Genomic DNA, 17,429 nt, shown 5'->3' on the forward strand with positions numbered 1-17,429 from the left:
TCATTCATTGCTCTGTCAGAGAGAAATGATTAGAACCTGAACCCAGATAATGATAGAGGGAATGGAGAGAAGAGATTCCTGACATTTTAAGGAGATTGTGTAAGATTTGATGATTGTATGTCCAATAGTTAAGTGTATGTACGTAGATCTGGAATACATGGAACTAAAGCTGTGAGTATGAATGTAGCCCCTGGAGGAGGTGTATAAATTGAAAGATAACAGAGATCTAGATAGAACAAAGTGCTGGAGAATATATATTTAAATGTAGAGTGGAGAAAAGAACAGCCTGAGAAGGAATGGATGAGAACAGGAAGAAAACCAAGATAGAGTGTGACAGGAAACCGAGAAGAATTTTAAGGAAAGGTAGTCAGCAGTGTCAGATGCCTTAGAGTGGTCAGATGTTTTGAAAAACATGTAAAGATGAATTAAGAATATGAAAGTTGAGCAGGTATGTTTCAGAAGGTACAGACTGGCATAGTGGTAAGGTATTTATCTCTTGTTTTTTTTCCCTTTGTAATCTTCAAAGACTCTTTAAACCAAACCTCCCTTCTCTATTTTGAATGGTTAAATAAATAACTCTGTACAGTTAGAAGTAAGCTCTATCACAATGAAAATTACATATAATAACAAGTTGATGCCTTGCCAGATTCTTAAAAATGGAAATCTAATCTGTTTGCTTCGGGGCCTATTTTAATTTTATTTTTTGGCCACGCCAGGTAGCGTGCGGGATCTTAGTTCCCCAACCAGGGATGGGACCTGTGCTCCCTGCATTGGCAGCGCAGGGTCTTAACCACTGGACCACCAGGGAAGTCCCAGGAAGCATCTTTTAAAATGAAGTAATATAAATCACCCTCCACTTCTCATTAAGCACAGATTTGTATGATTCTTTATTGACCTGCTTTGGATTATCCAGTCCCTGAATTTTCACTTCATATTTCTTACAATTTGAACACCTTTATTGGTATCCTGTTTGGGCAGTCATGCTCTAAATACATATTTTCAGGGCTTCCCTGGTGGTGCAGTAGTTGAGAGTCCGCCTGCCGATGCAGGGGACGCGGGTTCGTGCCTGAGTCCGGGAAGATCCCACATGCCGCGGAGCGGCTGGGCCCGTGAACCATGGCCGCTGAGCCTGTGCGTCCGGAGCCTGTGCTCTGCAACGGGAGAGGCCACAACAGTGAGAGGCCCGCGTACCGCAAAAAATAAATACATACATACATACATACATACATATTTTCAAAATACCTTCTTTCCTACGTACTTGTTATAAATCTGAAAGCCAGGCTTACATGGTTTCTTGCTGATATAATAATTGCTGCTCTAGGCCATCTTTTTTTAAAATAAATTTATTTATTTATTTTTGGCTGTGTTGGGTCTTTGTTGCTGCGTGTGGGCTTTCTCTAGTTGTGGCGAGCGGGGGCTTCTCTTCTTGCAGTGCGTGGGCTTCTCATTGCGGTGGCTTTTCTTGTTGCGAAGCACAGACTCTAGGCATGCGGGCTTCAGTAATTGTGGCACACAGGCTCAGTAATTGTGGCTCGTGGGCTCTAGAGTGCAGGCTCAGTAGTTGTGGTGCACAGGTTTAGTTGCTCCGAGGCATGTGGGATCTTCCCGGACCAGGGCTCGAACCCATGTCCCCTGCATTGGCAGGTGGATTCTTTTTTTTTTTTTTTTTTTAAAGAAGATGTTGGGGGTAGGAGTTTAGTAATTTATTTATTTTTGCTGTGTTGGGTCTTCGTTTCTGTGCGAGGGCTTTCTCTAGTTGTGGCAAGCGGGGGCCACTCTTCATCGCGGTGCGCGGGCCTTTCACTATCGCGGCCTCTCGTTGCGGAGCACAGGCTCCAGATGCGCAGGCTCAGTAGCTGTGGCTCACGGGCCTAGTTGCTCCGTGGCATGTTGGATCTTCCCAGACCAGGGCTCGAACCCGTGTCCCCTGCATTAGCAGGCAGATTCTCAACCACTGCGCCACCAGGGAAGCCCCGGCAGGTGGATTCTTAACCTCTGCGCCACTAGGGAAATCCCTCTTTGTATTTCTTATCACAGTTCATAATCATAATATTTTGGGGATCAGACGATTTGACTGATGCCATTCTCACCAGTTAGACTGGAAGCTCTTTTTAACAAGTTTTTTTTTTTTTTTTTTTTTTTTTTTTTTTTTGCCGTACGCGGGCCTCTCACTGTTGTGGCCTCTCCCGTTGCGGGGCACAGGCTCCGGATGCGCAGGCTCAGCGGCCATGGCTCACGGGCCCAGCCGCTCCGCGGCATATGGGATCCTCCCAGACCGGGGCACGAACCCGTATCCCCTGCATCGGCAGGCGGACTCTCAATCACTGCGCCACCAGGGAGGCCCCTTAACAAGTTTTAAAAATATTTATCTATTTATTTTTGGCTGCATCAGGTCTTAGCTGCGGCACATGGGATCTTTCATTGCAGCGCGCGGGCTCTACATTGCTGCACGCGGGCTTCTCTCTAGTTGTGGCACGGGCTTAGTAGTTGCGGCGCACAGGCTTTAGTTGCCCTGCGGCATGTGGGATCTTAGTTCCCCGATCAGGGATCGAACCCACGTCCCCTGCATTGGAAGGCAGACTCCTACTAGACTGTAAGCTCTTAAAAGGCAGCAACCCAGGTCTACTTGTACTTACCTGAGCCTACTGTATGTATTTGGTATTGAATAAATGTATGAATGGTGGGTTTGTGTTGGTAGACCACAGCTTACTAGCTGTATCACTTGGTCAAGTCATTTAACTCCTTTCAGCCTGTTTTCTTCTCCATAAAACAGGGGTAGAAACAACCTGTTTCACAGGGTTGTTGCAAGGGCCAAATGAGATAATGTTTGTGAATGCTAATAATCTTGTATGTGTGTTTTATAGTTTTCAAAACCCATAAAAATATAAAATTATGTTTAGTTTAATAACTATAGCATCTAACACAAAAAGCTAGATTATTATTGTAAACAGAAAGGAGGCTGTTTCAAGTTTTTTGGTCCAGATATTTAATATCGAAGATATTATTGTGAATGGAGAATATTGTAATTCACAGCTTTAAAGGTACAAAAGGAAATTATATGATTGTCTCTCGCAATCACTGTTACCTTACCTATTCTTCCAGAGAACAGCATACTGTATGCATTCTTTTGTACCTTGCTTCTTTCATGTTTTACTGTATTGGAGGTCATTCTATATCAGTACATAAAGGGCCTTCTTACTCTTTTTTAGGGGGGGTGGGGGGAGATTGTAGAGTTTTCATTCATTCAGTAAGCCAACACTGAGTGTCCATTATGTGCCAATAATACTAATGTAGATTCTAGGGTTCAACAAACCAGACAAAAATTCCTGACCCCATGGAACATATTTAGTGTTCTAGTGTTCCATTGTTTGATTATTTTTTTAATTATTAAATTATTTATTTATTTATCCAGTCTCTTATCTGTGGACACTTAGGTTGTTTCCAATCTTTTGCTGTTACGAATAATGGCACATTGATTAAACTTGTATGAATACCATTTCACATGTGAGAGTTTTTCCTGTAAGATAAATTTTCACAAGTGGAATTGCTGGGTCAGAGGGTAAATACAAGGGAATTTGTCAGCTGTGTCACACAAGGATGATTATAGCTCTGTTGAAGTGTTTTGTACATGGAAGCTGCTTATGGTTTTGATTTGAGGACTGTGGATTATATCTTGGTCTTGGGTTAAGTAAAATTTTGGATTAGATTAAGGTAAATTAGCATTCATTGCTTTAACAAATATTAATGAATTCCTACTAGGTGCCCAGCTCTGTGTTATACCTACAGTGGTGTACGGTTAGATATGATCCCTGTCTTCAGAACTGGCATTGGTGAGACACATTTTAATTCAAATAAACACTCAGATACATGTGCAGTTACAAACTCATAGGTTTAAGGAGAGAATATAAGAAGGGGACCAGATCTAGGTGGGTTGGTGGGTGGATGGGTACGTAATAAAGACCTTTCTTGAGGAAGTGAAATTGTTGCTGAGATTTGTGATGTGTAGGTGTTAATTTGTGGAGGGCTGTGTTTGTGTATAAAGTATTTTGGGGTGAGGGAACATTCTGGGCAAAGACCCTGAGGTAGAAGGAACGTGCAGGGCCTTGTTTTCAATGAAGTATCATCTTGCCTTCAGTCTCATATAGGTTTATTTATTGTGAAAGTCTTAGTTTCCTCGTTTGTAAAATAAAGGAACTTTTTTTTTTTTTTTTTTTTGCGGTATGCGGGCCTCTCACTGCTGTGGCCTCTCCCGTTGAGGAGCACAGCTCCGGACGCTCAGGCCCAGCGGCCATGGCTCACGGGCCCAGCCGCACCGGCGCACGAACCCGCGTCCCCTGCATCGGCAGGCATACTCTCAACCACTGCGCCACCAGGGAAGCCCAAATAAAGGAACTTTTAAAACATTTATTTATTCTTAAGAATTCAAGATTATGTAAAGTTACTGGAACCCTGCCTAAGTGCTCAATAAATAGTTACTGCTGTTTGTATAGATGTCATGTTGCTTTCCACAAAATTGGGCTAATTTACATAATGCCATTTAGACTATTAAAGTATATCTGTATTCCATCATCTTTGCCAGCATTTAAAAAAAAAATTTCTCAAGCTTTTTATTTTCTAGCCTTTCTCGTTCCCTTAATATAGTTACGTCTCCTCTAACAGCATAGATGGCTCTTTTAAAACAGGAGAAAACAGAGGCAAAGAGCCAACTCATGTTAACCAACCTTACCCGTAGCTGAGTTAAAAAATGCACAGACCAAACACAGGTTCAAGGAAGCCAGTCTCTTCCCCATGACAGCTCAGAATAAGCCAAATAAACCCCAAGGAAAGGGCTACGTGGGAAAGCCTTCCCATCATCACAGAGGACAGAAAGTGCACGTGACACAATTTCAGGAGAGTTGAGAAATCTTTGGATCTTGCCTGAAAAGGAAAGCAGCTAACAAGATGGTTTTGGAGAGGAGGTGGAAAACAGTGTAATGGGACACAGAAAGGGCCTTGGGTTTGTAGCCTAGAAACCCCTCTCCAGGGACCTCTGCTGGTCTCCTTTGCACCCCAGATGGGCAGCCTCCTGGGAGCGTCCACCCATCTGGTCACAGCCCACGTCCACCAGTTACTGCAGCATTTGTCGGTTTACTTCTGCGGCGGCTGAAGGGCCCAATTCATTAGCAGAGGGCAGCAAGGAGTATCTGATTTCTCTCAGGGCTTTCTGGTAAGGCCCGAACTTTGGGTCTGTCCTCCTCTGCTGCTGCTGCTGCCTGTCCCCCCAGGGCCATGGCGTCCAGCACAGCGTCACTGCTCGGCCCTGCTGGAGGCCCCGGGGCGGGGGTCTTGGGCGGCTGCTTCAAGCCCCTCGCGGATCTCCTGCAGCCGCTGCGGGCTGTTCCCAGAGTAGGTCGTGGCGGGAAAAGTCTTCGGCCGCATGGTTAGTCCAGTTTCCTTTGACCATAAATACAGTCTTCTTAAAGTGTTTCATTAGCGAAAAAGAAAAAAAAAACTGTCAATAGTATCAGTTAGTTGTAAACACACTTTCACAACAATTCCGTTTTTTTTTTTTTGAAAGAGCTTTTTAAAAAAAATTAATTTATTTTATTTATTTATTTTGGCTGCGTTGGGTCTTCGTTGCTGTGCACGGGCTTTCTTTAGTTGCGGCGAGCGGGGGCTACTCTTCATTGCGGTGGCAACAATTTCGTTTTGAAAATGTTCTTTCCTTCCATTTTTGTAGTTCCTGCAGAGAACTGAACATTTTCCAGAGACTTCATTTTGAAGATCATCACTACCTCGCGCCTTCTACGCTGCCGTCCGCGGCCGCTTGGCCCTTGGCTCCGGGGCCTCGTGGGGGACGCCGGGGCGGCCGGCGGGCAGGGACCCGGGGCGCCGGGCGGACGGGCGGGCGGGCGGCCCCATCTTCCGGTGCTTGCGCCGTGGCCCAGCGCGCAGCCCGAGCAGGATATTCGCTACGTTGAGCATTTTTTTTTTTTTTTTTTTTGTGATAACGCGGGCCTCTCACTGTTGTGGCCTCTCCCGCTGCGGAGCACAGGCTCCGGACGCGCAGGCCCAACGGCCATGGCGCACGGGCCCAGGCGCTCCGCGGCATGTGGGATCCTCCCGGACCGGGGCACAAACCCCTGTCCCCTGCATCGGCAGGCGGACTCTCAACCACTGCGCCACCAGGGAAGCCCCGTTGAGCATTTTTTTAAAGCAATATTTTGTTAGTTTAATACAGTTCATAGTGGTGTCTAGAAGTCGCCTTAAAATTTGTTTCTTCAGTTGCTAGCAACATATGGCTATGTGCATTTTTCCATATTAAATTTTTATATACTAATTTATAATTTTACTGTTTAGAATGTGTAGGTACATTTGTGATCATTTCTATGACTATGATTTAATAATTATTGTAATTTATTACTTATTTTACATTATTTTCCTGTCAGTTGCTTTGTTTTTGGTATATTATTACATTTTCTTATACATTCAGATTTGAAATACTTGATTCTCTTTATCTAAAGTTACAATGCTATTCCATTTTTTCTGTTTCTTGAATCTTTTAAAAAAAATTGTCCATTTTTGGACTTACCTGGAATCTACTAAGATATATGATGTGTGCTTTTGAATCTTTATTAATTTGCCTATCTTATTTAGTTGACCTCAGTATTTCTTAGAGGGCATTCCTTTTCCATTCTTTTAAAAATCTTTTTAGTATATTTGAATTCTTAAAATAATTTGATTCTTTGGGATTCTTCACTTTCATTAATTACTTTTACTATTTTTAGCACAGTATAATATGACTTGTTAAAATGTTTTTGGATATAGTATATGTACACAAACTTGCCACAAGTACCTGCATGCACACAATGCTGTAAGTCCCATCAGGGTAGGGATTTTCATGACTTTTGTTCCCTGATATGTCCCTAGTTCTGTTATGTAGTAAGTATTTAATATGTATTTATTAAGTGAATATGCATTATAATATACGGATAAGTTAAACTGTTTATTTTGAGACCACTGTAGATTCACATGTAGTTGTAAAGTAATACAGAAATTGTGTACCCTGGCCCAGTTTCCCCTAATGGTAATATTTTGTAAATAAAACCAGGATATCTTCCTTCTTAATAGAGTAAAGATAAAGAACGTTTCCATCATCACAAAGATCCTTCACATAGCTCATTTATAGCCACACCCACTTTCCTCTTGATCCCACCCTGTGCCTCCTTAACCCTTGGCAAGCACTAATGTTCACACACGTTCTCTATTTCTTTTTTTTTTTTAATTTTAATTTAATTTTATTTACTTTTTATTTTTTATTTTTGGCTGCATTGGGTCTTCGTTGCAACACATAGGATCTTCGTTGCGGCATGCAGGATCTCTCATTATGATGTGTGGGTTTTCTCTCTCTCCTTGTGGGGTGTGGGCTTTGTAGTTTGTGGCATGAGGGCTCTCTAGTTGAGGTGCGTGGGCTCAGTAGTTGTGTCGCACGGGCTTAGTTGCCTCACAGCAAGTGGGATCTTAGTTCCCCGACCAGGGATCAAACCTGTGTCCCCTGCATTGGAAGGCGGATTTGTTAACACTGGACCGCCGAGGAAGTCCCATGTTATCTATTTCCATAATTTTGACATTTTAAGAATCTTAAATATTGCACAATTCTATAAATAACAGTAAAAAACCCACTGAAATGTACACTTTAAATGGGTGAATGGGATATGGTATGTGACTTAAATCTCAATAGAGCTGTTAGCAAAAAAAGAATGTTAAGTAATGTTATATAAACGGAATCAAACAATATGTAACTTTTTGGAATTTCTTTTTTCACTCAGCATAATTTTCTGGAGATTCAGGTTGTGTGTTATCATTAGTTCCTTTTATTGGTGAATATGAATCCATACGTGGTATGGATGTACCACATTTTGGTTAAACATTCATTCATTGAAGGAAATCCGGAATAGCCAGTTTTTGACTATTACAAATAGAGCTGCTATAAATATTCATGTACAGGTTTTTGTGTGAACATAAGCCTTCATTCCTCTAGGATAAATGCCTAAGAATGCAATGAATGCAATTATTGGGTCATATGGTGGTTGCATGTTTTGTCTTTTAAGAAAATGCCAAGCTATTTTCCACAGTATCTATACCATTTTATATTCCCACGAGCAGTGTATGAGTGATCCAGTTTCTTTGCATCCTCGCCAGCATTTCATGTTGTCATTGTTTTATTTTTTACTATTTTTTAATAAATTTATTTATTTATTTTGGCTGTGTTGGTTTTCATTGCTGTGCGTGGGCTTTCTCTAGTTGCGGCAAGCGGGGGCTACTCTTCGTTGGGGTGCATGGGGTTCTCATTGTGGTGGCTTCTCTTGTTGTGGAGCATGGACTCTAGGCGCATGGGCTTCAGTAATTGTGACGTGTGGGCTCAGTAGTTGTGGCTCGCGGTCTCTAGAGCACAGGCTCAGTAGCTGTGGCACATGGGCTTAGTTGCTCCACAGCATGTGGGATCTTCCCAGACCAGGGCTCAAACCCATGTCCCCTGCATTGGCAGGCAGATTCTTAATTAACCACTGTGCCACCAGGGAAGTCCCTGTCATTGTTTTAAATTTTAAGCCATTTCAATCTGTGTAGTGATACCTCATGATTTTAATTTGTATTTTACTAATGGCTAATGATGTTAAACATCTTTTCATGTGCATGTTTACTACCTGTATATCTTAGGTTAAAATCATGTCTCTTCAGTGTCTTTTGCCTATGTTTTAATTGGATCATTTGCTTTCTAACTTTTGAGCTTTGAGACTTCTTTATGTATTCTAGATACTACTCCTTTGTTAGGTATATGATTTACAAATATTTTTTTCTAGTCTTTGGATTGTCTTTTTATCTACTTAACAATCTTTTTTAAGATTGTTAATAACATTTTAAATTTTTATGAAGTCCACTTTGTCAGTTTTTCCTTTTATGGAATGTGTTTTTAACATTTAAGTCTAAGAACTCTGTGTAGCTCTGTGTTGTGAATATTTTCTATTTTTTTCTCAAAGTTTTATAGTTTAATGTTTCACATTTAACTCTGCATATTGGTTTCTGAGGGCCACTGTAACAAATTACCACAAACTTGGTGGCTTAAAACAACATAAATTAATTTTTTCACAGTTCTAGAGGCTAGAAGTTTGAAATCAATTTCAGTGGGCCAAAATCAAGGTGTTGGCAGGGCCTCGAGTAGCTGGGGGCACATCACTCCAGTCTTTGCCTCCATCTCAATATGGCTTCTCCTGTGTGTTTGTGTCAGATCTCCCTTTGCCTCTCTTATAAAGACACTTGTGGTGACATTTAGGACCCACCTGGATAATTCCAGCTAATTTCCTCATCCCCAAATCTTTAACGATTATCAGATCTGTTACAATATAAGGTGATATTAACTTGTTCTGGGAATTAGGAAGTGAATGTATCTTTGGATGGCCATTACCCAGTTTACTATAGTCTATGATCTGTTTTGAGTTAATTTTCTTTTTCTTTTCTTTTCTTTTTTTTTTTTTTTTTACGGTATGCGGTCCTCTTACTGCCATGGCCTCTCCCGTTGCGGAGCACAGACTCCGGACGCGCAGGCTCAGCGGCCATGGCTCACGGGCCTAGCCACTCCATGGCATGTGGGATCTTCCTGGACCGGGACACGAACCTGTGTCCCCTGCATCGGCAGGCGGACTCTCAACCACTACGCCACCAGGGAAGCCCTGAGTTAATTTTTATATAAAGGGGCAGGCTTCAATGGGTTTCATTTTTTTGGCCTATGGATTTCCAGTTGCTCCAGCATCATTTATTAAATAAATTTTATCCTTCCTCCATTAAATTGCTTTTGCACCTTTGTAAATCATTTTTGCTTTCTAAGATATATTTTTGCCAGTCTTCAAGAAGTAGTTTTAGTATCTATTTAAAGGATAGCTGTGCTTAGTTACTAAGATTTGACTTGGGATTTTTTTTTTTCTTTTTTTGACCGCGCCACATGGTCTGTGGGATCTCAGTTCCCCAACCAGGGATTGAATGCAGGCCACAGTAGTGAAAGCCTGGAATCCTAACCATTAGGCCGCCAGGGAACTCCCTCAAATTTTCTTTTTTTTTTTGCTGTACGCAGGCCTCTTACTGTTGTGGCCTCTCCCGTGTGGAGCACAGGCTCCGGACGCGCAGGCCCAGCGGCCATGGCTCACGGGCCCAGCCGCTCCGCGGCATGTGAGATCTTCCCGGACCGGGGCACGAACCCGTGTCCCCTGCAGCGGCAGGCGGACTCTCAAACACTGCACCACCAGGGAAGCCCTCTCAAATTTTCTTATTCCTGTTGTCACTCCTTGCATCGTCCTCTGCCCCATAATTCCCCGGTATATATCGCTATTGATTTCTTTGGTATCCTTTCAGACATATTATGTATACATACGCAGATACGAACATAACATTCGTTCCTCTGACTTTTTTTTTTTTTTTTTTTGCGGTACGCGGGCCCCTCACTGCTGTGGCCTCTCCCGTTGCGGAGCACAGGCTCTGGACGCGCAGGCTCAGTGGCCATGGCCCACGGGCCCAGTCACTCTGCGGCATGTGGGACCCTCCTCCCGGACCAGGGCATGAACCCGTGTCCCCTGCATCGGCAGGCGGACTCTCAACCACTGCGACACCAGGGAAGCCCCCTCTGCCTTTTTTTTTTAACACTAATAGTAGCATAGTATACATATAAATTGTATTCATATTTGCTTAAAGTATTTCCCTTAGGGAATGTAAAACATAAAGCTAAAATATTTTTAACAGTTATTGTAATGAGTAGTGCGTATTTTTTCCAGGCTGAGTTAAAACTTTTAAACGTGAATGCATCTGTAACCTATATAGAGTATTCTTTTGGATGTGTACATTTGTGTGTTGTGCCCCAACCCTGTTTTTCCCATGAGCTCTGTGGTTTTTATTGGATGATTTTGCATACTGCAGTGACTTCCAGGAATGTGTGTGATACTTTACAGCAGAACTGAGTCTTTCAGAGAACTTTTCTGAGTCTTTATATTTCTGTGTCAGCTAAAAGAAAGCTGGTATAGAAATATTAATATCAGACCATTTAATTCAGATAGCATTACAAGAAAGAAAGTCATTTCACGTGGATAAAAGGAATAATCTTGAACTTTTAGCTACCAACATAACTTTAGATGAAAACTGACAGAATTGTTGGGAGGAATTGACAGACCCACAGTTTTTCGTCCTTTCAGAAGGAACTGATTTTCACTGAAAATCACATAATGAAGAACACCTTCAAAATAGGAAGAGAATTTGGATGTTGAAAGCATATGATCATTTCAGTAGATGCTAAAAGCATTTAATAGAGTTCAGCATTTCATTATAAAATGTCATAGCAAATTAGGAATAGTATGGAACTTACTTTTATTCTAATTAAGGGTAGCTTCCCTAAAATCTATAGTAAATGTACTGAATAGTAGACCCTATGTGCTTTTCTAGTCAAGAACTAGACAAGGATATTTATATCCCCCCTACCATTTAACATTGTATTTCAGGCTTTAGGCAATTCAGTGAGAAAAGAAGAAATAAGGTATACAAAGATGGAAAAAAAAAGATAAAATTGTCATAATTTGTAGATGATAAAACTACATCTAAAACCTAAGAGAAACAACTAACAAATGATTAGAACTAATAAGAATGTACAGAGAGGTTTCTGGATATAAGAACAACAGACAAAAATCAATAACAATAACATTTTTTTATACCAACAGTAATCAGATAAAAAATTAATAGAAAGAATCCTATTTATAATGCAACAAAAACTATAAATAGTTTATAAATAATTAGACTATTTAATCTAGTAAAAATGTCAAGACTTCTGTAGGGAAAGTTGAAAAACTACTGAAAAGCATAAGAAATCTAAATAGGTGGAGAGACATGACATGTTTATGGGTAGAACCATTCAATAAAATTAAGATGCCAGTTCTCCCTCAGATGATTCTAAAAAAGCTAATGCAATTCCAATGAAGTCTCAACATCATTGTTTTGGTAGAACTTGAAAAACTGATTAAAAAGTCATAATGATGTGTTAATGACCATGAATAAATGAGAAAATTTGGAAAAAGTAGAACATAGAGATAGAACCAACCCTGCTAGATACCATGACGTAGTATTATGAAGTTACAGTAATTAAAATGGTATGGTATTAATTGCAGCAGTAGATAAATGATCAGTAGGACATATACTAGAGAGCCCAGAAATAGTTCCATACAGGTATTAGAACTTTGATATATATGACATGGCAAATCAATGGGGAAAAGATGGCTTATTCAGTAGAATGGTATTTGGATAATGGCTTTGCATATGAAATCTCTGTTGTTTACTATACATAAAAGTATTTTTAGGTGAATTAAAAACTTAAATGTGATGAGCAAAACTTAAACTTTAGAAGGCAATGTAGGGAAATATCCCTGATCTTGAGAAGGGGAAGGCTTAAGACTATGAGCACAAACCGTAATTTTAGGAAAAGGAGATGAATTTAGACTATTTTAAAAATTAAAAATTTTCCATATCAAAAGACCACAAACAAGGTTAGAGACAAATGATAACAGACTCAACAGTGATAACATTCTGTTGTTATACAAGATTATATCAGAACGGATTGGTTTATATGTGTTTTTTTCCCCTGCACATTGATGTTTTGAGCCATTAGCAAATGGTTACATTTGCTGAAGAGAAGTACACTAAAACTCAGTTGAATATAACAAGCCACAGAATTGTACACTACTGTACGAAACACACAACCTGCATTTTTTTCTTGGTTGGGTTTGGCCATGAGATCTCTCTGGAATTTATCAGCTTTAATCACTCCTTTCTAACCCCTCACCTCTTTTTTTTAAGCTTTAGAGTAAAATGTTTATTAAGAACTTAAATGTCTTTTAAAATGTGTTAGTGTTTTTATTAGTATTGTTTGGGTTTTTTTGGTTTTTTTGCTGTACGCGGGCCTCTTACTGTTGTGGCCTCTTCCACTGCAGAGCACAGGCTCCAGACGCGCAGGCTCAGCGGCCATGGCTCACGGGCCCAGCCGCTCCGCGGCATGTGGGATCTTCCCGGACCCGGGGCACGAACCCGTGTCCCCTGCATCGGCAGGCGGACTCTCAACCACTGTGCCAACCAGGGAAGCCCTGTTTGGGTTTTTGTTAGTCCTCTGGTGACAGTGTTCTACAGGTAGTTAGTTTACCCCAACCATTTTTTCCCCACAAGCCCTGTAAGTTTTAGTGTGCAGTTTTGCAGAATGCGTCGTTTCTCAGTATTTATTGCATTATCAGAAATGCCTAGGGTTCAAAAAGCAAATAGTTTAGTATCCAGAAGATGAAATTTTAGATTATAAGTCACTTTCCCTCAGAACTTTGAACATATTCTATTGTTTTGTCATCTATTTGTTATTGCTGATGAGTTTGATGCTAATCTGATTCTCTTACCTTAGTATGAGATATTTTTTTGATTTACTCTCTGGAAGCTATTAGAAGTTGAAAAAAATAATTATTTAAGATTTTCTAGTGATCCAGTTGAAGATCTTTCAGAAATTCATTGTACTGGTCATTTGGTTGTTTCTTATTTTGCAGACGTATTTTTTTAGCTCTGGAAATTTTCTAGCAATTTTTTTTTTTTTGGTTTGTTTTTAAGCCCAGTTAGAAGATTAATTTAGCTATTTTTATAACAGTTTAAACATATTTACCCTTGTTTTTATTCCTAATTGAAAAAAATTAAGTATAGTATTCATAACAGAAAAGTGCCCCATCATAAAAGCTCAGTGAATGTTTTTCAGACTGAGCACACCTATATGTTCAACACCCATATCAAGCAATAGAACTCCAGAACTCCATTACCAGCATTTCAGAAATTCCTCACTTCTCCAAGGAGTGTATCCCACTTCTTCCAGGACACCACTATTTTGACTTTTAACAATATAGTTTTACCTGCTCTTTGATCTTTATAAAAATAGAATCATGCAGCTTGTAGTCTTTTGCATTTGGCTTCCAAAGCTTAACATTATACATCCAAATTCACTCTTATTACGGTATACTATAGTTTTAATTTTGTGGATATGCTGTCATTGTTTATGCATTTTTCTGTTGATGGACATTTGTATGGTTTTCAGCTTTTGGCTATTACAAATAGTGTGGCAATGAACTTTCTAGGAAATTTCTTCTGATGAGGTATGCACGTCAGTTGGGTATATACTTTGGAGTGGAATTAATTAGCTACTGCCAAATGGTTGTATTAATTTTCAAAATGGTTGTATCAGTTTACACTTTTATAGCATTGAATGCAAGTTTAGGTTGGTTTCACATCCTCCTCAACACTTGGTATTTTCCACCTTTTTCATTTTGGTCATTCTGGTGGGTATGTAGTGTTATCATATACTATTTTAGGTATTGAATAAGTGGGCTTTGAAATTTTGGTTTATTTTATCCACTCCCTCTAAATACAGCTTATGTTTGTACACCCAGGTTTCAAAAAATCTTTTAATATTCTGTGTTTATATTTTACTTGTAATTGTTAAATTAGCCAGCATATTGACTAATTTACCTGCTAATAGTTACTAACCTGCTTCATTTCATTCACTCAAGCTCTGTCAATTTTATGCATGGTTATCTCTGTGTAATGAATTTTGTTGGTGTGAACTTTGTTGACAGTTTCAGTTTTTATTTAAAGAGGAAGGTTTAGCTTAATAGTTTGGTGATAGTTTTACCTTTATCTCTTTAATTACTGTTTTCTCTTTGGTAGTTTATTAGACTTGGCTTCTATAACATTACTTACTCTTGGTTCTTCTGTTTCTTTGAACCTTCCTTTAATGTTTATCTTTCTAGATTGTTTCTTTAGTGTTCTTCTTACCTTATCTGCTCTCCATATTCTTCCCCCCAATTTTCAGATCCATTTTCCACTTGTTTACTGGATAACACGCATTGAGCTTTTTGTAGGTACTTTATTTTTTTAATACATTTATTGATTGATTGATTGATGGCTGGGTTGGGTCATCGTTGCTGCGCTTGGGCTTTCCCTAGTTGTGGTGAGCGGGGGCCACTCCTTATTGCGGTGCGCAACCTTCTCATTGCGGCGGCCTCTCCCGTTGCGGAGCACAGGCTCCAGGCGCGCGGGCTTTAGTAGTTGTGGCACATGGGCCTAGCTGCTCCTCGGCGTGTGGGATCCTCCCGGACCAGGGCTTGAACCTGTGTCCCCTGCATTGGTAGGCGGATTCTTAACCACTGCGCCACCAGGGAAGCCCTGTAGGTACTTTAAACTTGCGTTTTTCTGTCAAACCAACTCTTCCAGTATTTCTCAATTTGGTTAATACAGTCACCTTTTACTGAGTCTTCTAAATTAGAAATGCTTTTCTTTCTCATTCTCTCACAAGTAATTGTCAAAAAATTATATTTTATTTTTTAACCTAGGACGCCCCCCTTCATACACAATCATAGACATTGAGAACTATGTCTCTAAAATAGAGATCCTCTGTCCCTCCTTCCTACTCCTGCCTTAATGTAGACCGTATCATGATCTAGACTGGTGTTCCAGTTAGTCTTGTGTTTTTTTTTTTTGCCGTACGAGGGCCTCTCTGTGTTGTGGCCTCTCCCGTTGCGGAGCACAGGCTCCGGACGCGCAGGCTCAGCGCCCATGGCTCACGGGCCTAGCCGCTCCGCGGCATGTGGGATCTTCCCAGACCGGGGCACGAACCCGTGTCCCCTGCATCAGCAGGCGGACTCTCAACCACTATGCCACCAGGGAAGCCCAGGATTCTTAAGTATTTCTCAAATTATGTTCTTAAGTATTTCTCAAATTATGTTCCATTGCACACTGTTGTGGGAATTTTCATATATCCTGACCACAGAAGTTTGGGCAACACTTGGTTTCCTTAGCAGAGAAACCTTAATAACTTTGAATAATCCTTGAATTTCCAAAATCACTTTCTGTAGGAGACCTATTCATATCTTATAGGACAACATCTTGAAGTACATCAGTTTGAGACAAAGTTGATGTGTGGTCCATTCTCTCATTTTGTAAGGGGAGGAAATGGAGATCCATTGTGGTTAATCAATCAGCTGCTAAACAACACAGGATAAGATCCAGTCATTCCTTTGTACCATGCTTCCCCTGATAATGTTATATAATATTTATTTTTCCTGTATTATGTTAAAAGTAGTTTCTTTAGTATTCCCATCTAGTCCAGACATTAGTCTTACACTGAGAAATTCATGTACAGTTTTTAAAAATTCTAGCTTTATGTACATACAAATAGCCTAGCATGATTACATACCCATAACTGCTGTGTTTAATCATCGAAATGAAAAGAGTACTTTTTTCTGTAGTTAACGTGTCACAAATGTTTGGTTTAGTTTCTGTAGAAAATGTTTCCTGACTGCAATGAGAGAAAGCGGAATACATTGTCCCCTGTGTCGTGGAAATGTGACTAGAAGAGAGAGAGCATGTCCTGAACGGGCCTTAGACCTTGAAAATATCATGAGGAGATTTTCTGGTAGCTGCAGATGCTGTGCAAAACAGGTAGAGTAAATGTGACATAGTTCTTTGAAAGTCAAGTTTCTACTCTGAAATTTCTGTTTGACTTGTCTTGGTGGGTACTGTTTTGAAGAGAAATTATTTAGGTTGGGAATTGGGTAGAAAAGGCCAGAAAAGCTGTGGCTATAGATCTTACTAGATTATAAACTTACTGAGAATAGTAAGACAGTCTCTGAATTTGCCGTAATTTTTTTTTTTTTTTTTTTTTTTTTTTTTTTTTTTTTTTTTTTTTTTTTGCGGTAGGCGGGCCTCTCACTGTTGTGGCCTCTCCCCTTGCAGAGCACAGGCTCCAGATGCGCAGGCTCAGCAGCCATGGCTCACGGGCCTAGCCGCTCCGCGGCATGTGGGATCTTCCCAGACCGGGGCACGAACCCGTGTCCCCTGCATCGGCAGGCGGACTCCCAACCACTGCGCCACCAGGGAAGCCCTGCCGTAATTTTTAGCGTGGCATTTTTTTCAAAATAATCACTCGTCAATTACCTGCTAAATGAACTGAACGAACAAACTGGCATTTAACTCACTGAAGCCCCATTCTGGTACAGATTCAGTCCTTGAATAGTTTTTCTGGTGGTAGTATCATTATTGCAATTTTGCAGGTAGAAATGGGCCAAATGGATTTATGTAGTCAAGGGGGAACGCCCTAGCTGCCCGCTGTACTTGGATGTTTATGTATTTATCTAAGAAATCACAAAATACTTGGCAGAAGACTTTGCTTTTTGAGGAACAGTTGTGAAAAATCAGGTATTGGCAAATAACTGGCATTAATTATCCATTCTGGATTTTATTCTATCGTTTGGAAAGGGATTGAAATGGTGAGAGGTAGTTAGGCTTTGAGTATATTCGTTTATTATGGGTTTATCACAACCACTTTTTCAAACAGCTAATAAAGT

The 17,429-nt window shown here is 40.4% G+C and overlaps 1 protein-coding gene across 1 annotated transcript in view; it reads left to right on the plus strand.

Annotated features, from left to right (window-relative positions):
- The window catches only part of RNF138 (ring finger protein 138), a 41,543-nt gene that overhangs the window by 3,847 nt on the left and 20,267 nt on the right, over window positions 1-17,429 (plus strand). The window contains exon 3 of the mRNA XM_081251705.1: window positions 16,359-16,524. Within this exon, the coding sequence (XP_081107831.1) occupies window positions 16,359-16,524 (166 nt within the window). The remainder of the gene's footprint in view (window positions 1-16,358; window positions 16,525-17,429) is intronic.

This window comes from Mesoplodon bidens, assembly GCF_964165515.1.
Source record: "Mesoplodon bidens genome assembly, chromosome: 13".
In the NCBI taxonomy this organism is placed as follows: domain Eukaryota; kingdom Metazoa; phylum Chordata; class Mammalia; order Artiodactyla; family Ziphiidae; genus Mesoplodon; species Mesoplodon bidens.